Source organism: Nipponia nippon, unplaced genomic scaffold (assembly GCF_047370975.1).
Source record: "Nipponia nippon isolate SJK-2023a ecotype South Korea unplaced genomic scaffold, ASM4737097v1 scaffold_18, whole genome shotgun sequence".
NCBI classification, from domain to species: Eukaryota; Metazoa; Chordata; class Aves; order Pelecaniformes; family Threskiornithidae; genus Nipponia; species Nipponia nippon.
The window spans coordinates 1,898,022-1,912,894 of record NW_028262334.1 but is presented as its reverse complement, the minus strand read 5'-3'; the positions used below and the strand labels follow the sequence as shown (position 1 = coordinate 1,912,894).

General features: G+C 43.0%; 1 protein-coding gene across 7 annotated transcripts in view; it reads left to right on the top strand.

The window, feature by feature from the left end:
* The first annotated feature begins 1,620 nt into the window (after window positions 1–1,620).
* MYO1H (myosin IH) overlaps window positions 1,621–14,873 on the top strand; it is a 36,272-nt gene continuing 23,019 nt past the window's right edge. For 2 of the 7 annotated variants that reach the window (XM_087754833.1, XM_087754832.1), the window contains exons 1-2: window positions 7,026–7,212; window positions 13,645–13,803. In XM_087754833.1, the coding sequence (XP_087610959.1) occupies window positions 7,183–7,212; window positions 13,645–13,803 (189 nt within the window). In that variant the 5' untranslated portion in view covers window positions 7,026–7,182. Of the gene's footprint in view, window positions 1,797–7,025; window positions 7,213–7,248; window positions 7,403–9,099; window positions 9,225–13,065; window positions 13,169–13,644; window positions 13,804–14,873 lie in introns of those variants that run through there. The other 5 variants (XM_087754835.1, XM_087754834.1, XM_009472380.2 and 2 more) reach the window with 5 other exon arrangements.

The following is a 14,873-nucleotide window of genomic DNA, read 5'->3' as shown; positions in this document are numbered from 1 at the left end:
CATTCCTCAGGCAATAGCCTTTGTGTATCCTCAGCTCGTGTTTCACCAACTCTGGAGCTCCGGTGTTGTGACAGTGCTTGGGTGTCCCCAAGCTCTCCCGGCACACCACCGGCTCCTCATTCCCGCAACAGTTTATTAACTGGCCATAATCTGCCGGTGACAGGAGCAACATCCTCCTATTTGCTAAGCATTGAATTCTGGATTTGCAAAAGAGCTGCAAGGCATGGAGGAATTTCTCCTAGTGAAAATCAAGCTTTCTTTCCTCCTTGTCTGGTAATGAGTGCTGGGCTTGCTGCTCTGGCTGGGCTTGGGCAACTCAGGGCTCTTCAGGGAGCAGGGGGGGACGTGGCCACCTGCCGTGGAAATGGAGATTTTACAAACATAATGAAAGGCAAAACAATGAAAACATTATCTACAGCGTGAGCTGCTGAGAAGCAAACAGCAACTTACATATTGTTCAGGTTTGGCACGGCTTTTATTTTTACCCTTAGACAGGACTCCCTATGTAGTTATTTACTGTATTAGTGACATGAGACAGAATTACAGCAAACGGGCCGAGCACATTCATTACTGCGATAATTGTCGCCGTTTCCACCGAGGCCGGGACAGCCGAGCGCTGCAGAGAGCCCTGAACGTGAACAGACCGATGGCTGCAGGTCGAATGCAAGAGCGGTTCCTGGCCTCTCCTTTCTCCCCACTGACGCTGCTTTTCTTCCATCGCCTCTCTTTGCTCACCACCTAGCAGAAAGGAAATATTCAGTTTGATTGCCGGGATAATTTTCATTCATTGTAAATAGTCCTCTGTGAGAAGAGGAGTTCTTACAGGAAAGGCCTACGGGTTTATAAAGGAGACACATTCTTTCCCTCCAAACCCCCCTCTGTTTTATTTTTTATATGTAAAGCATTTACTTCGAAATCACTGTAGTGATTTCTACTTCCTCAAATAACGTTCAGCTTTAAGTATAAAACCCAAGATAAATAATGTATAAAGCTACTTATGCCCTTGTATGAAACTCTGTAAAAGGAAGATGTTAATTTTAGACTTATTTTTCAAGATGAGGAATATATACTTTAATAGTAACACTTTCTAATTCAAACATGCACCTAAATCAAATAATTTCATATCGTCTCCTAATATGCAATGTAGTAAAACACAAAAGCATCTGCTGATATGTTGGTCTTATATTTGTCAGCCTGCAGTTATGTTACCATCTAACTTTTCACAGCAGTTGCCTATGTGGTGAGGGTTTAGTTTTAAAAAATTCAAGCATTATATACAAAAATGTGCTTGTGGCAGAATATACATTTCTCTGTATTCTTTCTTCTTTTATCCTTGTTAAGCACAAATAAAATAATTTCATATAGAAAACACCATCTTTATTCTAAAGTACTGCTAGTATATTAAACCACATCTTCCTTTCTTCTTTCCCATGAGAGGAAAAAGAAAGAGGTTTTACAGCAGCTGCGCCACGGTGGTCATTTTGTTAAGGATTAAGGCTAAGAAGTGATTAATGTTTTGTTGCTCTTTTAAAACATGCCTCTTCACTTAACCTGTTTTACCTATTTTAACAGGTTTTCCCCAGTTCAGATGATTAAGTTTCCCTGTGTCAGCCTTTTAACCATAAGAGCAAACAGCTGAGTCACCTCTGCTTCCAGCCTGCTCTGCTGTGGCAATATATCATATCCAGAGTGGGTAGTTTTGTGTTTCAGAAGGTGGTGGGGGATTTTTACTTTTTTCTCTTTCCTGCTTGGCTTGCTTTAGGCTACTTTTTTGTAGCAATATGGAAGAAGTGGGGGTAAGTTCTAGAGCTCTTTGTAAGGGTTTTTAAGTTAATGGGTGCTTTAAAATGAGAATTTCTGGCTAAATGAGGAGGGATAACTGTCTTGGCAAACTGGTAACTGACTTGTAGTGTGTAGGTAGCAACAATTTTCCTCCTTCTCAAAGGAAGAGAGGTAGAACTGTTTCTAGGGTGTTTGGGAGAGAATGGCGTGACCAAAGGAGGAGGGAAGCTGCTGACTTTGACCTGCTTGGAGAAGAGAGGGATGTTTTTCTGCTCAGTGGAGAAGGGGGCTTGCTTGTATATGACTGCTTGAGGAGCCTTGATTTTTATTTAAAAACAAAAAAACCAGGATAACTGCCCTCTGGTGACCTTGATGGGTGGGCCTTGCTGCGTGCAGAATGCTGGAGACCCCCTGCGCCCCTTTTGTACTTGCCATGGAGTAAAAATAACTTGGATGCTCTAAGGGGGATCACTGTGCTTCTTCCTTTTACTTCATCTCTGTCCCCACCTGTAACAATTCAGAGTGCTCGCCTTTTCTCTCACTTGGTTTCAGAGCTGCAGGCAGCAATGGAAGTTCCTTTCGAGTACCATGACCAGACCCTCAAAACCAGCTTTTGTGCGCTGTAAAGTATGATGAGGGGTGGTAAAGGGATATCTTCTGAGGATAATTCCCTATCTTTCCTTTACATAAATTTCTCCTGTATTAAGTCTCACCACACTGTTTGCTGCTTAATGCTGCAGGTGGCTGTAAAGCAAACCTAGTCTGTTAACCCCTCTGTCAGACTGGTTGGTTGGTGGGGTGCAAGAGACTCTCCTGTGGATTCAGGTGGTAGTTTCCAGAATGAAGCATTTATATGGCCTATTGGTAATGTCTTCGTGCTTGGCTTCTGAGTTTAAATGCTTGTTAGCGAAGTGCTTTGTGTGCAAGGGGGTCCAGGAAAATGAAAACAATAAGGAAGGTCTGATAAAGATGTTTTCTGCATCAGTTCGAAGGAGGTTTGCTATTTATTCCCAAGAACGTTCCCTGCTCCATTGCGGCTGTCTCTCCAGGCTCTGTTGAAATATTACACTTGCCAGTAAATATGCAACTAGGTAATGAGTCTGTGCTCGCAGCCTCTTCAGATGCACCCTCCGAGTTCCTCCTACCTGCATGCAAAACTGCAGCCTTGGCATCTGATGCTACTTCAGGCCTGACAAACCAGGCCCAGAGCAAGTGCGCGTTCTAAATTAACATGAGCGTTTGGGTGACCTTTGCTGTAATTCATGTGAATTAGACCTTGTGTTGCAGCCTCTGCAAGTTACTGGTTTGTAGTTGTTATCAAAGCAGCCCTTGATTTTTGCAGGCTCTAGTGCAGAGAAAGACTGACTTTTGCTATGGGAACTTGAGTTGTAATCTTGTTTTGAACAGCAATTTGTTGTCCCAGGCGTCATTCATCTTGTCTGCTTTCAGTTTTGACGCTGACTTCTCGCCTCCCTCGAGAGGAGTGATTACACAGGCCAGCTTCTCCTTGCTTTCTGATGCCCAGAGGATTTTATCATCGGGGGTTGTGTTGGAATGCTTCTATGAGAGATGTGATACCAATACGTATTTTATCTGTGGCCTTCTTGCTGTATCCGAAAGTGTGTGTTTGGGTGCAATTTTCCTCTAGTTCTCTCTTCTGACTGTCTTGAAGACTTTTCCCTACCAATGTTGTGCCTGCTTTGTAAATGCCATGATAGTGTGTTCACTTGCGTTTCAGTAAAACTTACGCTGCATTGAGGAGCTGTGATTTTTTTTTTTGCCATTTTTTTTTTCTATCTGGAATCCTAGCTGAAGAATTAAGATTTGTGATTGTGAAAACCGGAGTGTTCAAGCTGTGAAAGGGGGAGAAGGTGCCTTTGGTTTTCTAGATTTCTGTGTGGCTGGTGTAGATCTGGAACCTGGCCGGAGGGCTGCACCTCCTGCCCACACCACCACAGCTGGGAGAGGTTGCTCTATCTCCCTTTCTTATGCCAAGTAGGAATAATGGTGTGCTTGCTCTGAGCAGCCCAAGTCCTGGTTGAGACCAAACAAGCAATAATTGTAAATATGGAGGGACTGCAACCTAATCCAGGCAGAGGAAATACCTGTTACATCTTCCCTGGAGCTTGGTTGGTTTTGGGGTTGTTTTTTTTTTTGAAAATTTTCTGGAGGTGGCCTTCTCCTGCTCTGTGTTCTCTGTAGTTATTGGAGCAAAATCAAGGTCTGAGCTGTGCTCTGGCCAACATAGAAGGCATCTTAGCGAGGTGTCTCTTTCTGTTCATCTGCAAGACTTTTGAGTACGTGAACTTACTGCTGTTTAATGCTAATCTCCCTGTACCATATGGACTGTCAGATACTCAAGGACTGCCCTTCTCTTTCCTAGAAGTTCGATAAATCTACTCTCCCATATTTCCAGAAGCTTTAACTCTGAATGTTAGCTTTCCAGCTGGAAATCCTGTGCTCTGTTAGCTAGGGAATACATTTTATGGAGTTTATCAGCAGTTTATGCTTTCTAATAAGATGTCCTGTTCTTCAATTAATAAAGATACGGGATTCATTAAGGAGCTGTCTCTGGTCCAGCAGCAGTAAATATAAGCATGTTGGTGCTGAAGAAAACTCTGGCATTTATATCTAAAAAGCAATGAGAGCAAGAGCATGCAGTTAGTGTCTCTGTTCTGGCTTGACAGGATTTGTAGCTTGATTTTTATAGTCTTAAATTTCCCAAGTGGGGTGCGATTGCTGTTGCTTTCCTTGCTCATCAAGCTAGCGTGTCTGAGGTGCAGGGGCAAAAGCGGAGTTTCAGGCAGCATCTCTGCTGCGTGCAAAACAAGCTGATAAAGCAAAAGGATCTTTCCTGGCAGTTGTTACAGGTTTGTCAATTAAAAGGTTATAAAGAAGTGTTTTACGCTATAGGTCAGGTGCCTGAATGCGTTGGTGCCTGCTGACGGCGCTGTAACCTGGGAGCACTGGTGCAAACTGGAATCTCAGAGGTGAACTGGGAATTTTGGAATGAGAAGGGCTGTTTTTACTGACCTGGTCCAGAAGAGCAGGCTTACTGGCACTAACCCAAAATTTGAGCTGCTCATATTAACCTGACGGGCAATTGTTTTATTAAAGCTGACGTGCTGAATGGGACTCTTTTTAACGATATTCTTTACCTGTCTCATTGTGTTAAAGTGGGGAAAGGGGAAGGGGGGGAGAGGAGTGAGCAGGGTGAGCGATGGCAGGTGGAACCGAACATCAGCACCGGTTTCATGCCTTGAACCGCCCGGCGCAGCCAATGTAGACCCTGCGTAACAAGAAAGAGTTGCTAAGAACAAATCTCTATTGTTCCCCATCATCTTTAAATGAGTGTCAAAGTAGGCAGGGGGGCTTTGACCGTTAACCGCACAATTTAGCCTGCCCGTTGTGTCCGGCAGCCCCCACCGCCTTGGAGTTTCTCGGATGAGAAAAGGCGGCCTCAGCCCCTTATAAATGGGCCAACTCTTCTCCTTTGTGTGCAGACTGCCCAGTGTGAAATCTGCAGTGACGTTAAATGTTTTCTAATGAATAATTACTGAAAGGAAATGTAGGAATATATGTGTAATGGATTGTAGCGCATTAAAATGTTTTATTTTGGGCACAAAAATGTTGTCCTTCACCAGCGCCGCGATTGTTTCAGGAAGCCTTTTGTGGGGGTTTGATTCTCAATGGATTATCTGTGAGCGCTCGCATTTCAAATAGAAATCAAAAGGGTCCTTTGGCAAACTAATGTTTTTCAAAATGGCAGCCATGAAGCCCATTTAGTATTTAAAGTTTGGGTTTTAAAGAAATGTTTGAACTCTGGAGATTTTCTCACTTTTTTCTTTCTTTTGATTTATGAAAGTGAAGTGGTTCACCTCGACCTCTCCTCTATAGAGAAAGACAGACAGTCACCCTTTAACAAGTCTATAGCAGACTATGCCCTGGAGACAGACAAGAGGCCTTAAGAACTGTTGGCGTTTCCCTAGGCTGTTGATTAACCTTAAAACCCTCTTATTCTGTATTCTTTTGAAAAGAAATTAGGTTACAATGTGTAAATTTTTCCGCAGTATAATTGTATTTATGAATTCTCTTGCCTTGAAAAGTGTGTACAGTAGTGCAAGACGGCCTAAGTTCCTCGTTACAGACCCAAGACATCGCTTTTCTGCAGTGCTGCCGCTGTGTTTCCAAGCACAGTCAATGTATAGCGTTTCAGTTTCATTATAAATGTGGAAGAATTTTTCGGCTATATAGGGGCCAGTCTCACTGAAATGTCTAAAAATCATCTTGTCTTTTTGTTGGCTTTGCTGCAATGGGATGACCGTCACTTGGTGGAGGTCTGGTCTGCTTTAATCTGTTTTATGTGTGGGTCTTGTTTATCTGAAAATTACCCTGAACAGATTAATGCTTATGAGCCATGCCAAAGTTTCCACAGTAGGAGGAAAGTATTTACTTGTCGCCCTGGGCTCACTGTTATTCTTGGGCGGTGACATTGCTCCAAGTCCTATTGCCAAGCATACAGCAGTACCAGCTCTTTGATGGTCACCGAACCTGAGTTCTCTTTGGGGATGAAGGGGTGGGGTCCTGCCTCCTCCTGGAGCAGATACTGCATGGGCAGCTGCCTGTAGCACCTTCCAGCAGCCCTACAGCATGCTGTAATCTTGACCTTGAGGTCGCTGCCAGAGTTGAAGGAAGAGACATGATTACTGGGACCTGTCCGTGCTTTCCTGCTGACCTTGCCAAGCAGGCTCTTGCAGAACATTGTTTTTTACCACTTTTAATGGTCGAGTGCTGCTGCTGCCCTTTTGGCCAACTTCTTTTGGGAGCCTTAGGTGGAGCAGAGCCCAAGGGGCTTCCCTGTTGTAATCCTTGCAGTGCTGCCGTCCAGTTTTCAGGACTCTTAATGAGCAAATTCCTGTTGCGCACAAGGGGTGCAGGACTGGGTCAAGGAGCGCTGCCTCTCGCAGTAAATGAATATTTCCAAAACAGAGCTCTGACGTTTCTAAAGGAATCTGTATTAGCAGTGTTGCTCCAAGTTCATCTGTCCTGAGCGGGCCTGAGACTCTCATGTCTGTTTTAAATCAGATGGCTCCAGAGATGTCGTTCCTGTGGCACGGGTTTTATTTGCTTACATCTCAGGGGTGTAACAACAGAAGAAGAGGCAAAAGGGTCATAAATGTTTGCTGTGACAGCAGATTTCCTAGGATGCCAGCGGGAGACAGAGCTGAACAAATAGACTGAACTGTGCTTTAGGCTTGCTGTGTCCAGCGTTAGATAAGGCTCTGGCTTTTGGAGGGGGTGGGAGCAGGAGGCTTTTTTGTGGAGATCGTAACCGAAGTGTGCTCTGGTCGGTAGGAGTTGTCTTACCCATTACTGAAAAACGATTCTGTTGGGAAACGGATGGTTCTAAAGGAACTGTCTGTTAAACAGGTGCTTCTTTCCATTTCTCTATGGAAATATAAATTATTGATGGGGTTTTTTTTGTATTTCATTTTAAGTCTTGAATGTTCTTGTTCATAATTGGTATTTATTAGCTGAGGGTAAGTCAGAAATGCTTTTGCCTGACTCAGATTCCTGGATCGTACTGTTTGCCTGTTTTCCTCAATGACTGAGCGACGAGGTAAGATGTCTAACTTCTAAATGTTGCTGTAAGACCAGGCAAAGATATTTTGTGGTGCAGGAAGGGTTCTTCCACTTCTGTAGACCCTGATCTCGCTATAGGACCCTTTAGGAGGACACCTTTGTTATTCAGTGAGGTTGGACTTGGGTGTGAAGCTTCTTAAATATGGAGCTCTTTACAGGATTGAAAGCCTCATCTGGAGGATGGCTGAACAGAACTGAGAGGTCACTTGCTGCTGCTCATGGATCACTGGCTGCCCAAATGGAGGGGTTTTAGTCTGTTGACAGTTGTTTATGCGGGGAAGCAATCATGGGAAAATATTTGTTGTTGTTGTCTTTGACAGCTGGGCAGAGGGGGAGAGAGCTGGCATCGTGTGGGAGTTGGCGGCAATCGGAGTCCAACCAGAGAAGTCATTTTTGGGGGGAGAAACTGTCTGTTGCATATGAAAAAAGGGATAATCCGTGGAAACGTCAATCTGCAAATTAAAGTGGGTTTTGCAGTGACCTCTAGTGGGGAGCCAAGCCGGGAGCAGCGGGAAAGGAGCCTGGTACATTTTGTGCCTGCATTTGCTCAAATTACCCATCAGAAAGGTTAGAGTCCGTTGCTTCGTCTTCAAACTCGGACTTCAATCTTTCGGTGAGATCTTAAAATCTCATTAAGTGGTGCTGTCGGCGTAAACCTCATCAGCGGTTGAGTGCTGACAGCGTGTTAGATAATTCATTAAACAAGGAGGACGTTAGCATCCCTGCCCAAGGAGGGAGGCGAGCAAGCAGCCCGACACATGATACTTGGTGTCAGTGGGCCTTAACTTCAGCCTTGTTAACTCTTTATGGAAGAAGCACAGGCTGGAGAAGGAGTTGACGGGAGATGGCACGCTGCGGCTGGGGGGGTCCAGGTAAAGGAGGAAGGAGGCACGTGTGAAATAAAAACACTTCTGAATTTGTAGGGTGGTGGTAAGGAAGTCCAGCATCTCTGGCAGGTTGGGAGGGTTTGGGGGTGTGTGGAGGATCCCGGAGAAGACTTTTCTGATTTTTGTGGTGGGAAATGGCAGCCTTATGGGTGGCCCTTAGTAAACCTGGAGTCTGGTGGCTTGCGTGGCATTTTGCTACAGGTAAGGGTGTTTGCTTGACTGGTTGGGTAAGAGGCTACTTGAAAGATGCACTGGGTGAGATGGTGCCCACCTGAGGCTCTCACCTCGTGTTTGTATTTGCATGGGTAGCATGTAGCATCGTTGGTTTGGGTTTTTCTAGTGCTTCCAAAATAGCAGTGGCATCATAACTGGTCCTCCTCTTCCCCTATACATTAATCTCTTCTGTTCTATGGCATTAAACCAAAGAAACAGCAACAATTAACTTTGGAACCTGTTGAAAAATGAAGTTCTGAGCCTCTGGCAAAGATAAGTAATAATTTTGCAAAGTTTCTTTTTAGAAAAAAAAAGTTGTTTTTCTAACTATTCCTTGCCAAGTCTTGTTTGTTTGTTACAGACTGGTACAAGCTTTATCAAAGAAACTAGTCTCTTGCTTCTGACCTTAATTTAGGCCTTTTTCAAGAGCTGCACATCTCGTGAATTTGTGCTGTGATCCATTGCAGTTCCTTGTAGTTTCACTGTTGATAGACAAATCCCTGTGGGAAAAGAAAAAGCCCTCATTGTAGCGAGGGAGAGATTTTCTGATAGAGCTTGCATCTCAGTAGGCGAGAAAGAAATCTTCTGACTCTGAAGTGATGAGGAAAGGAAAATAATCCTTTAAAAAGAGCAGTGTCTTGCTGGGGTAATGCGCACTGATGAGTCCTGGGGGGTTTCTCTTACTGGTGGTGATACCAGGTAAGCACAAAACTTCTCGTAAACTTCCAGGAATGGGGTGGGGGACAGGGCAGTAAATGGTTCTGTGATAATAAAATTACCTGACCTCAGCAACAGCAAAATACTGAGAAAAATCTGAGCACAAAGTAGCCCAGAAAAGAGGTCAGGATTTTTGTCTAACGGGGAACAGTGTCGCTTACCAATTAACATATGAGTGAGAGAATTGGGTTAAGGAAACCTGATCAGGTAGATGGCCACTGTGGTTTCAGGCTTATTCTTTCATGCTTCCCAGCTTGGAGAGAAAGTAAAAGTCTCTCGTCCAGTTTGTCCTGAGTGCTTTCCCAGAAGGACAAATCCACCTTATGTTGTTTATAGTCTGTCTTTCTAGTAGAATGACAAACTCTGACCTTGTCAGGCAGCCACCGTGCTATGGCCAAACCAGAGGGGAAAAAATGAGTATCAACTGTTTGGGGGAAAAATAAGGGGAAATAGTTCAGACTGTGACACAATTTGAGTTCTCTCTGCCTTAGGTCAATCTCAATTTCAAGTTTTCAGTTTAAATTAAATTTGTTTGGCCTAGTCCAGGGTATCTGTAGAGGAAGTTTGCGTTTCAGGGCATTATTATTTTGATTAATACTGCGTGTATATTTTGAAAGTGAAGCTGTTCATATATTCTCCTTGCTTGTAGTAATTCTGCCAAAAAAGCTGATTTACCCTGGGAGAAAAATCAGATGATTTCTTACTCAGACTGTCAAAAATAACTTGAAATAACTGACAGCTGAAAGAAAACAACAGTCAAGGAAGACAGGAGACTTCATACACCATAAGCCCTAAAAGACACGGTATGGGATACTCCGGGCAAGACTGCTCCTCCTGTATGGCACGTTAACGTGTGGCAGTTAGATGCCATGGGCGTATGCATAGAAGTGTCTAGATAGGTCTAATTTAGGACGTAGTAGCTTTGGTGTGTTGATAGTGGTCTGGTACTAGAGACTGCTGACTGAGAAGTTGCCACATGTGCCGGGGTAGGTATCTTGATGAAGTGCTAAAGAGAAGCACTGACCACGCATGGAGCAGAGAGTGTATCGGGAGGTCGTGTTCCTGCAGCCAGGTGAAAGCCTCTGCTGTAAAAATGAATTTGCAATTAAATTCAAAGATATCTCTTGCCTGGCAAGACATGCTTAAGTTTGAGAACTCATTCAACAGCCCTGGCTTCATGGGTTTGTCTGCTTTTAATTCTCTGTTGCTGATTTATTTCATCCTGAACACGCTTGATTTGAGAGATGCACATCTTTACTGGTCTGGGGTGATGGTAAATTCCTTCTGTTCTTGATGCGGAGCTAACAGCTGCTCTGTTAAGTCTGATAAACACTTGTCCAGCTTGGTCATCTTAAGAAGGTTGTGTGCCCTTCCAGCCTGGGTAGGTCAGCCCTGCTGGTAGGGGCTGGGCTCCAAGCTCAGCTGCCCTTGTAGCAAGATCAAGATGATCAACATGATTAAGACAAAAGTTTCCCTGCTAAATGGTAAAGAAAGTTTTAGATTTTTTTTTTTTTTTTGCCCTATCTCTAAACTCTGTCATTTTGTTTATGAAATGTATACTTGTGTTTGCTGTGAGGTTAATATCTTTATCTAAGAACTTATGTGGACCAGGTAGTGTTTCTAGATGAAAAAAACACCTATCTTTTGGTAACACAAAATCTGTAGATTGCACTGCCAAATAATATTGAATACTACTCAGATGGGATAGACACTTAACAAAAATGATTACTCTGGTAATTTGCACTATAGCTGCCCATTTGTCTCATTTGCAATACAGTGAAGTTGCAAGATTGCTAAAAATGTTTGCAGAATAGATTTTTGATTTGGATATTACCATGGCAACTATGCTCAATACAAAACCAGGTATGACTGAATGTTGTGTCATCTGTGTTAGTCCAGAACAGCGACACTGAAATGATTACTGTTATCCTACTTAATACTGCAGTCTGAAAAGCCATTCCGTCAAGTCTTCCAATGATTTTGCAAAGCGATAATAATCTTTTGGGGAGATGTCGTGACTACTGGGGTGACTAGTGGTGTGGGAATGCCAGCACTAGTGAGTATTAAACCGGCTACTTGGTTTAGAGGCACGTCTTCGGAATGAAAGTAGTAATGACTATGACTAGTGGTTTGAATATCTCCTAGGTTCTTGAAGTTTATAGAATCAAATTAAATGTTTACTAGAACAATGAATAGGAGATTTTTTTTTTTTAAACTCTCTCCTCCCTCCCCGCCCCCATGTTCCTCCCTACATAGGTAGTTGGGTCTGTACAGGTATTGGTTTGAGAAGCTAAGTCATCCTTTATATTGTCTTCCAAACCAGTGGAACTTGAGCTAAGGACAAGCACAACAAATGGATAAGATATGTCATGTGCAGAGGAGGAAAAAAAAAAAAGGGGGCTACTAATATTAAAATGAAAAAATGTCAGTATCTTTCCAGCAGAAGAAAGAAGTGATCACAGTCACATTATGCTATGGCTCAGGAGAAATGAGGAATGCTACCTCCTGCCAACCTAGAGCTTGTAACACAGTCAGCTGGAAGGCAGTGGATGTAAAAGGCAAAAAAACTAATTACTTGTATGTGAAGTTAGTGCAGGTATGATTTATTTTTAAACTATGATAGGATTTAAATAGTATGCTTTCAGAATATCTTTCTCTCTGGAGTATTGTGGTAATGTTACTGCTGAATATAAATCTCAAAGCTCAGATTGCTCTTTCAGTGTGATAAACAGATGAATGTAAAGAACAGCCTGTACTAAAAATGAGCCTAACATTAAAAGTCCCATTTAAGAGCTGACTCTTCTGAGCTTCCCTCAGTCATAAAGAATATTGTGCAGTTGGGTCCTCTGCTTTTCATTTTAGTGAAACCCTGCTTCTAGATCCACCAAGCCTTAACGTCCAAAGTGCTGTCATCTTCCACCAGTGCTATGCAAGCTCATCCCAAAAGCCTACCTCCAGAGTCAGGGTTTGCCAAAGCTTAGCAGAAACACTTTACATTGTGCCTATTTACAATTTGTAAAGCTTCTGCTTTTAAAAATGGTAGGGGGCAAGTGACGTGGCACTGCATAAACAGACCATCACTGTCCTTTTAATACTTGTTCAAAATCTTATGCGCAATCACACAATCTTCTTGAGCAGTGGAGCAGCAAAATGTAAAAAGCCAATGTCACGAAGGGCAGTATGAGAATAGCAAAGGTGCTGGGCTTACGTGCACATCCCTGAGTCTGAGGAGCTGCTGCGTGCGTTCAGCTGATGGCTGCTCAGCCAGTTTCTTTCCCTTAATTTGCAAAGCCTGGGAACCCTGAAAGGTAAGCTGCTCAAAATGTATTAACTTCATTTCTGTCCTAAGGGAAGTATTTTATGCATTAGGGTAGGAATTTTTCTCTGAACTGTGTAATCCTGGTGTCTTTAAAAAAACAAACAAGAAACCCTGAAAACACCACTATAGCACACTTATTCCTATAGAAAAGAATATCCTGTTTGTCTATTTGCTAGCATGAAATTATCAGCTTCATTTAATTAAATAAAAAGCATACAATTTATTCTTAGAGCCTGGGAAACAAGAGCTTGATCCTCAGCAGTGAGTATTTTCAGTATAAGGTCAACTTTCACGATAAAGAACGGGAAGTGGAGTGTGCAAAAGAATTAAGTTTTGTCGGTGACCTCCTTTTTGCATCTTTCAGCCTCTTGAGAAAGAGGTGGGATGTGTGCTAGTAAAGTTTTAACTGTTTCTTCAAATTGCTGTTTGATTACTTTTATCAGCGTCGTGGACTCGCTGTTCCCTGCCCAGGTCTCTCGCTGGCGTGTGGAGACATCTGCTGCCCAACTCTGAAAGTTGACTTCAATCTGCTCACAGAAGGCACTGGGAATAACGAAGCAATCTCGTGCAGAGTAGTACTGTAGGATTAATCTTTTTTCCCCTAAAGGTCAAGTCAAATGCAGCCTTTTCTGGAGATTCTCCATTTTTGTAGTTTTATCTGTATAAAGTAGTTGCAGGTTGTGTTAAAAACAATTTGTCTGGTATGTTCCACTGTTAACTTCCAACTTTGTGCTTTCAACTACCGAGTTAATGGAATGTCCTGGATCGTAACTGCATGTTGGGAGCTAGGTTTGTCTCAAACAACTGTTATGTTAGTGAGGGCTGCCTGGAAACCTTGGTTTTCCTCTGTGATCACAGGAATGAGCCTCAGACATCTTGACTGTAAAGAATTTGGAATGCAAACTTGCATGGTATGAAATTGCCATCTTTGGGGAAGGTGTTAATAACAGCTTGGATAATAATCTTCTGGCATTACCCCTGCAAGGTGGATTTGGCCCTGGGATATGGGAGAGGACTTAGCTGACCCTTAGGGTCCCTATCTGCTATCTCCTAAATCTGTTTCATACAACCTCTGTGTTGTAGAAAGAAGAAGTGGAAGATAACACTGACGCAAACATGGAGGGGGCTCTGATAGCCCGGGACAGAGTCGGGGTGCAGGACTTTGTGCTTCTGGACTCCCACACCAGTGAGACCGCTTTCCTGAACAACCTTCGCAAGCGATACCAAGAGAACCTCATCTATGTAAGTGCTGGGCATGTGGATTCATGTAGCCTATAGCAGGTGAAATGTTTAAGTGTGGCATACACATATATATATAAAAATTGTTGCCCATCTAGATGGGATGCAAACTAAAACTACAGGGGCGGAAGGCACTATCAATACAGAGAATAATCACCTAGCTTTGGTTTCATCGTGCTCTGAGACACATTGCTAGATGTTAGTAGTACACAGCAAAGTGATCACCCAGTAGTAGTCTGTCTGCTTTAGCTAACGAAAATAATAGTCTCAGCCTGCTCTGAGTTGCCTTACAAAGATCCAAACAATATGCAGTAGATAGCACTTCACTTTCCTATTCCCTTACTAACTTTGAAGGCAAGGCAGTGCTGAGTGTGGTATCTGACTTGTATGAGAAGTGCTGAGATGGTGCAAAATAAGATGACTTCATAGCCATGTCCATTTTGTCAGCAGCCCCAAGGTTATACATTGGCTTACAGCACTGGCAAGTAGTCTCTAAACATGTCCTTTGTCTAATGAGGACTGATATTTGTATAACACTAATAGAAAGAATTGAAAAGAAGGTAGAACAGGGCATTTTGATGTGCTGAAAACATATACAAATAAGGGAAAATGTAATGTGTCCTGAAATGTGTTATTTGATCGCCTTTTACAGTCAGGAAGGAATTTTCTCTGTTGAACAGCTGTCTCTGGAACAGACATCCTACTTGGCTTTCCTTCTCAGCATTAGTTATTGGTCGTTTCCAGAGACTTTTGTGAAACAGAGCTGGGATTGTAAGTGCATTATTGTGTTAACTTAAAGTAGGAAAAAAAAAAAATAAAAATCCCGTAAGTGTCATGAAATATCAGGACCTTGTATACAAAATGTAAGGTTCTAAGCTTGCTGTCATTGTCCAACTCCACTCTTAACTGGGCGGGTTTTGGAAGAAGTTGGTATTGGCTTTGAAATAGCGATGTCTGTGGAGGGTTTTCCTCCTGGAGGGGGGGGGTGGTTTCTTCTCTCATAACAATTTCTGTACCATCTTTCCCAGTTGTTCTTGCATAATGTCCTGATGTACTTGATTCCCCTTTTGGGA